General features: G+C 69.1%; 2 protein-coding genes across 2 annotated transcripts in view; one reads left to right on the top strand and one right to left on the bottom strand.

The window, feature by feature from the left end:
• Window positions 1-1,451: 1,451 nt before the first annotated feature.
• Window positions 1,452-2,917, top strand: MNEG_12182 (hypothetical protein; the record flags this gene model as incomplete). Its single annotated transcript, XM_014039347.1, has 3 exons — window positions 1,452-2,024; window positions 2,494-2,578; window positions 2,895-2,917. 3 exons carry the CDS (start codon window positions 1,452-1,454, stop codon window positions 2,915-2,917), a joined length of 681 nt encoding a protein of 226 aa, XP_013894801.1.
• A 1,938-nt stretch (window positions 2,918-4,855) lies between these two features.
• MNEG_12181 (hypothetical protein) overlaps window positions 4,856-6,573 on the bottom strand; it is a gene marked incomplete at both ends in the record, with an annotated part of 2,545 nt that continues 827 nt past the window's right edge. Inside the window, 2 exons of the mRNA XM_014039346.1 lie at window positions 4,856-5,000; window positions 5,421-6,566. Of these exons, the coding sequence (XP_013894800.1) occupies window positions 4,856-5,000; window positions 5,421-6,566 (1,291 nt within the window). The remainder of the gene's footprint in view (window positions 5,001-5,420; window positions 6,567-6,573) is intronic.

The raw sequence follows: 6,573 nt of genomic DNA, 5'->3' as shown, positions 1-6,573 counted from the left end.
GGGCGAGGGCGGGCGGCGGCCCTCCTCCCGGGCGCGCTCGGCGATGGCCGCGCTGCGGGGGTTGATCTGGGGCGTGAAGTTCTCGCCCCTGACCTGGCGCTCGCGCTCGACGCAGAGCCGGATCGCGGAGAGCCGCTGGTTGCGGGCGCGCACCAGGTCGCCCACGCGCTCGTGGATCGGCCTGCGCGATGACGTCACGATGACGTGTTGTGGGCCGGGTCGGATTCGAGTCAGTCGCGTCGCGTTTGACGGCGCGGACTCGGCTTTTGAGAATTCATTTGGACTGATCTTGACCAGTCTTGACTGTCCCGCGACTGAGCCAAGGCCCTCAGCTCCCCGGGCCCTGGGTCGCAGCAGGCGCTGATACCAACCAACTGGGCCAGGGCTGACAAACGGCAAGGCAGGCAGGCCTGGAACGAAAAGCTACGCGGCGGCCGAACACACCTCCAGGAGCACGCGTCCAGCTGTTGCTCGTTCGCCTCCCGGTTCACCCTGGGCGCAAACGTGCACTCCGCCTCCTCCCGCGCCGCCGCCTCCCCCGTCGCCCCCGCCGCCCCGGCCGCCCGCATGCGCCGGCGCTGCGCGGCGGCGTAGAGCCGCTCGCCGGCGGGCAGGCCGGGGAGGGCGCCGGGGGGCGGGTGGTGGGGCGGGCGGCCGGTGACTGGGGCGAAGGGGCAGCTGCGGATCTGCTCCTCTTCCTGCTGCCGCTTGATCTGTGAGCAGAGGCGGCGACATGGGGATGCATGACAACAAACAACACGTGTGTACAAAATGCACCTGGCGGGGCATCCAACACGCAAACAGCGGTCCGACGATACGTGCCACTATCACTGCTCAAACCTGGACAGCCAGCAAGGTCAAAGCGCCTGCCGGGGCGGCACCAGGCGGCACCTCACCTCCTCATACTTCGCCGCGCTGGCAGACTTTGGCCGCGCCAGCCGCCGCAGCCGCTCTTCGCGGCTCAGGTTGACCCCGCTGGGCCGCCCCCGTCCGGGCGCCTCGCGCTTCGGCGACGCGCCTACGCCTGCGCCTCCGCCGCGGCCGGCAGAGCGGGGCCGCTCTGCCTCTGCCCGCTCGGACGGGCGCTGCGGCCGCCGCTCGGGGTGCTGCTGCTGCTGAGTTGGATGCCGATGCAGCTGTGGCTGCTTCGCCCGCGGCGATTCCTGCTGCTGGGGTTGCTGCCATGGACTCCGCCGCGGAATGTCCAATGCTTGCTGTCGCCCCTGCGCCCATCCTTCCGGCTGTTGCTGCTGCAGTCTGGGTGAGTGGTGCCGCTCGTCAACTGCCACGCCCCGCCGCTGCCACTGCTGCTGCTGCTGCTTCCCCTGCAGCCCACTTGGTCGCGCAGCCAGTGCAGCCGCCGCGTCCGCAGGGCTGCGCCTTTTGCCACCTGCGGCCGCCGCCGCTGCGGCCGCTCCCATGTGCCGGCGGCCAGGTCGACTGGAAGCCGAATGGTCAGACTGCGTGCTTTCCCAACCATCTCCGTCTTCATCAAAAACGCTGCTGCCCCTGCCGGCATAGTCACTCGACCCTGCCCCCCGCCCACTGCCTCGTCGCGGCCCGCCGCTGCCGCCGCTCGCGCCGCTGGACGAGCTTGCTGCCGGGCTGCCGCTGCCGCGGCCGCCGCCGCTCCCGCCGCCGCTGGCGCTTGCGCCTGCGCTGGAGCTGCTGCGGCGCCAGAGGGTGCTGACATCAATGGGGCCGTCCAGGTCAGCCATCATCATTTTCTGCCTCAGGCGGGCGTCGGGTTGCCACTGCTGCTGCTGCTGTGGCTGCTTCTGTGGCTGCTGCTGCTGGTGCGGCTGCTGGTGCTGCTGCTGGTGCTGCTGCTGGTGCTGCTGCTGGTGCTGCTGCTGGTGCTGCTGCTGGTGCTGCCGCTGCTGCTGCTGCAGACGGTCTGGCGGCCCCTGCTGCTGCTGTTGATGTTCGGGCTGGTGATGATGGCTGCCGGGATCGCCACCCCTCACGAGCGCCGTGCCGCGCGCGCCGCCGCCATGCTGCGGCCGCCACTGCTCTCCGCGGGGGTGCGCGGGCACGGACGACCGGCTGTGCGCCGAGCTGCCCGGGGACAGCAAGGGCGCCCCATCCGCATCAAAGAACTCGTCGTTGCCGCCCCCGTCGTCGTGCAACGGCTGCTGCTGCCGCTGCTGCTGCTGCTGCTGCAGCGGGCCATGCTGCTGATTGCGGCCGAAGCCATGTGCACCCTGGCCGGCTGCGATACCACGGCAGGCCAGCCATTAGTACGGGCGCGCAGCGAGTACAGTTCACTTTTGACAAGCCTCATATGACCATGTCAAAGTCCAATCTTTGTGACAAGCACATGCATGCACTCACATGGCCGGACCGCACGCACTGCACAACAAGACACGCAAGCTTCCTGAGCAGCACACACGCACCTGTCACGCCGCTAGTTCCGTTGCCGCCGCCCGACCGAGCACTGGAGCGCTCTTGCAGCAGCCGCTGCACCCGCTGCCGACGCTCGTCCTCGCTCAGGCCCACGGCGCCGCTGCCTGCCGTGGTGTCGACTGCAGCAGCTCGCGCCGCGCGGCGCTCGGCAAGCAGCTGCTGTATCAAGGCGGTGCGGTCGTCGACACCAGCTGCAGCCATACCTGAGCGTCAACTAATTACGAAGTATAAATCATTCAGAAGGATGATGAGGGCGCATCGAGGCTGACAGCAGATCGACAGCTCAAGTCAACATCATGAGGGAACCTTTTGCGCTTGGCAGTTGCGAAGCGGATAGGTTTTATGATAATCAATTTCAAATATCTTTCTTGCGCGGCTTGGGGTGCTGTGCATAGCACCACTCCATCACCGGCTGACAGCTGCAGCTCGAGCTGTCGCCCGGCATCGGCGGGACTCGCCGTCGTGCTGATGCCGCTATTCCACTGCAGAAGTGGCGCTGAGCTCGCCCTAACCCCTGCGTCAGTTGACGCACAGATACGTGTCAGGATAAGTGGCCTGAGATGGCGAACAGATGGTACCAACCACCAGTGCTAGGCTTGTGCGGTCCGGGTCACTGCTGCAAACGGAGGCCAGGCCTGTACAGACACGGTTGCATGCACACATCGCCTGCCATTGCCCGTGCTGCCGCAGTCAGACTAGAGGTGTGCTCTGGGGAGTCGGTCGTGCTTGAGCTTGGGCGGCTGCCAGCGCAAGATGATGCCAGCTGCAGTCGATGGGGGCGCAGCCGCCCATCTCGGCGGTCGCGCCGGCGATGCTGCGTTTCCTCCCCATGCGCTTTGCATGATGGCCCTTTCGTCATGGGCATAACCTTGTGGGCCTCCCGCCACGCATGGCAGGCCCGCCGTTGCGCTCGCGCAAGCAGCAGCAGCACGGATTGCATGCAGCCGGCACACAGGCCATGGGTCGAGCGCGCACGCACGCGTACTTGTAGCCTGCGGCTGCGCCCATCACGGACACCTCACCCCAGCCTCTGGCAAGCTCAGACAAAACATATCAAAGCACTTTGCGACCTCCCCGACGAGTTTTCCTGCATCCACGCACCCAGGGCCTGTCGTCACCCGTCGCCAAGCACCGATTGCAGTGGCCAGCCACTCAAAGGTCACCCGAGCCCTGCCCCATTTGACCGAGTGACCAGCCCTCCTCCGCAGGAAATTGGCCTTTACACGGCACTTAACATTCAAGGGTTTGGGCGGCGCATGTGTGCGGCACGCCAGTGTGCGGTCAAAGCTTGGCCGCCATGCATAGCCATCATGGATTCGTTACAGCCGCGCGCCACTGCGAGCTTGATTAGCTCAATCTCGGTCTCATGTCCAGGCAAATCGCCGCCAAGAGTCGTCGTGCACCCAGTGCGTGCGGATGTGGGTGGGTCGAAAGGGCCAGCGGTGCTGGGTAGGGATGTGTGCTGTGATGCCGAGCCATGGCACGAGGGCTTGTGGCGCCTCGCCCGACCCGCTGCGCCGCTGCGTACGTGTTCCCGCAACGGGGGAGGGGGGGGGGACGGCTGACAATGATATCAAATGAGGGGATGAAACATGGCAGTGCGCCCCAAACAGGCACAAAGACGTGCGGTGCGATTTAAGCACCTTTCCGCGCGCCGCTGATGGAACCCCGGCGCAGTCACAGGCTGCCAAGGGGGCAATGGGAAGCAAAGGCATTCGGGCGAGCGCCGAAAGCCGGGGCAGCGCGCATGCGGCATGCCCCATCTGAAGAGTGCGACGCGGGGCCCGCGCCGCGCACCAGCAGGGGGGCCTGCATCGGCGCGCGGGGGCCGGCCGCGGACTCGCGCGCCGCGGCGCAAATCAACTCCTTCGGTTCCTGTGATTGTTCGTAACAAGGCGGCGCCGTTGTTCCCCAGCTTATGCGTGGCGGCAGGCGGAGCGGCCTAGCCGGATCGACAGTCGTTGGCCGGTGCAGGCGATTGGGCCACAGGTGCATTGGTTTTCTGCTGCCGACGCCGCCGGGCAGCGCGTATGCGCCGTGAGGCCGGTCTTCGCTTGATCGGATGTTGTTTGGGTCAGGCATAAAAAATAGCAAACCTCATCATGCTCTCTCTCAAACGGCCCCGGCCGCAACGGCCTGCAATGCGGCGACACGGCCGCCAGCTCCTGAAACGTGCGATGAAATGCCAAAAATAAAAAAACATGCTGCCGTGCTTGTGACGCCGCCGCCGCCGCACCATGCTGCGCCGCCGAAGCGTCTCGGTGCGTAGCCAGTGTGGCGCTGACATCCCGCCACTGGCAGCCGGAGCTGGGACAGCCGCGGGCGCGCAATCGGCGTGCTTCCGGGCCAGGAGCGCGCGGCAGCCGCGCGTGCCGCGCTGCACGCTGGCTGACGCTACCCCGCATGCGGCGCGCCGCCAAGCGCGCCGCCCGGCGGCCGGCGAGCGGGCTTACGATGCGGCAGCTCGCGCAGCCAGGTCGGCCGCGCCCCGCTCGGCGGCCTCGACGCGCTGCGCGCGCTGCTGCTGCAGCTTCTCGCACTCGTCCCTGTGGCCGGCGCGCCACGCCTCCATTGAGCAGACCTTGGAGCAGAGCCTGGCCGAGGGAAATTGAATACGGTGGGGTGACAGATGGGCCCGGGGCCGGTTTTGCAAGGATGGGGTCGCAAGGGGGCCCACGGAAAGTTGGGTGTGCCAAGAGCAGCAGCGGCTTGCAGCAGCATGTGGCCGCATGCAGCAGCATGTGGCCGCATGCCGCAGCTCTGGGCACCATGCGGCTGCACGCAGCAGCATGCGGCATCGGCGGCACCATGCGACACATGCCGCACAAGTTTCAACATGCAGCAGCATGAGATTGCGAGCACGGCGACCATGCAGCCAGCCGAAAACACAGTAGCACCCGCCAACGGAGCACCCACAAGCACAGACATGCGTGCGCCCCCAGGGCCCCCACACCCGCAAGCCTGCACAGGCTGCCTCTCTCCCGCCCAAACCCCCGCAGCGCTCCCCCGCGCACCTGAGCCCCGGCTTCATGCAGCCGCTGCACGGCCGCAGCCGCACGCCCTCGGCCTCGCCCTTGCCGCAGACGAAGCACACCTCCGCTGGCCCCATAGAATCCTCGGCGCCACCATAGGATCCCGCGCTGTCAGCGCCCCCCTGGTCTGACGAGAGGGAGTAGTCATACGCTGACTCGCCGTCGCCGTCGCCCTCGCCGTCGCTCTGGCCGGCGCCCAAAATGTCTTCGAAGTCGCGCCTGACCTGCGCGAGAAGCCGCCGCGCAGCTGCCGCGAGCGGCGGGGGCTTCGGGAGCGCCGCCAGCGCCGCGGCGGCCGCGCGGGGGGAGGCCGGCTCTTGCTGCTGCCTGCCGTCCCCGGGGGCCGCTTTCGCGGCTCGCCGCAGCCGCGCGGCCGCCGCGGCGGCGGCGACGGCGGGGGCGGCGGCGGCCTCGATGCTGGCGGTGAGCCCGGGGGCGCGGAAGACGAGCGCCGCGACCGTCACGCGGCTGCCATGCCGCGCGACCGCCTCCAGCAGCTGCAGCGCGCCCTCGCACGACGGCAGCGCCCCCGGCCCGACCGCGGCCGCGGCTGCCGCGTGCGGCAGCTGCAGCTGCAGCAGGCCGCCGAGCGCGCGCAGCAGGCCCGGCGTCGCGCACGCCTGCTCGGGCGCGACGGCGCCGGCGGAGACGAGGCGCGCGGCGACCGACAGCAGGGCTGCCGCAGTGCGATCCGCCTCGCCTGCGCGCGCCGCAGCGGCGGCGGCGGGGTCGGGCGCGCGGCCGAGGTTGTGCGACCGCGTGCGCTCCATGCCTGTCAGCATGATCTGGGGCGTCGTGATGCCGAGGTAAGCCTGCACCCCCTGACGCCTCAGCCGCCGCACGTACGCCGCCAGGCAGCCGCTGGCGAGCTCTAGTAGCAGCCCCGCGCCGGCGCCGCCGCCGAGCGCGCCGCGTGCGAGGCCGCCGCCGGGGCTGAAGCTGAAGCTGCGCCGCGCGGCGCCGGCGGCGCCGGTCGAGAACGCCGCGCCGCCGCCGCGGAACGCGCCAAAAGCGGCGCCGCCAGCCGAGCCAAATGCGTAGCGCGACGCGGGGGCGCGGGCGCCAGCGGCGGCGCCGGCGCCGGCCGCGCCCGCGCCCTCCTCCTCCGCGTCGACGCTGAAGGAAGCCCTGCGGT

This window comes from Monoraphidium neglectum (genome assembly GCF_000611645.1).
Source record: "Monoraphidium neglectum strain SAG 48.87 unplaced genomic scaffold scaffold03109, whole genome shotgun sequence".
Classification (NCBI taxonomy): Eukaryota; Viridiplantae; Chlorophyta; class Chlorophyceae; order Sphaeropleales; family Selenastraceae; genus Monoraphidium; species Monoraphidium neglectum.
This window is presented reverse-complemented; position numbering and strand designations above follow the sequence as displayed.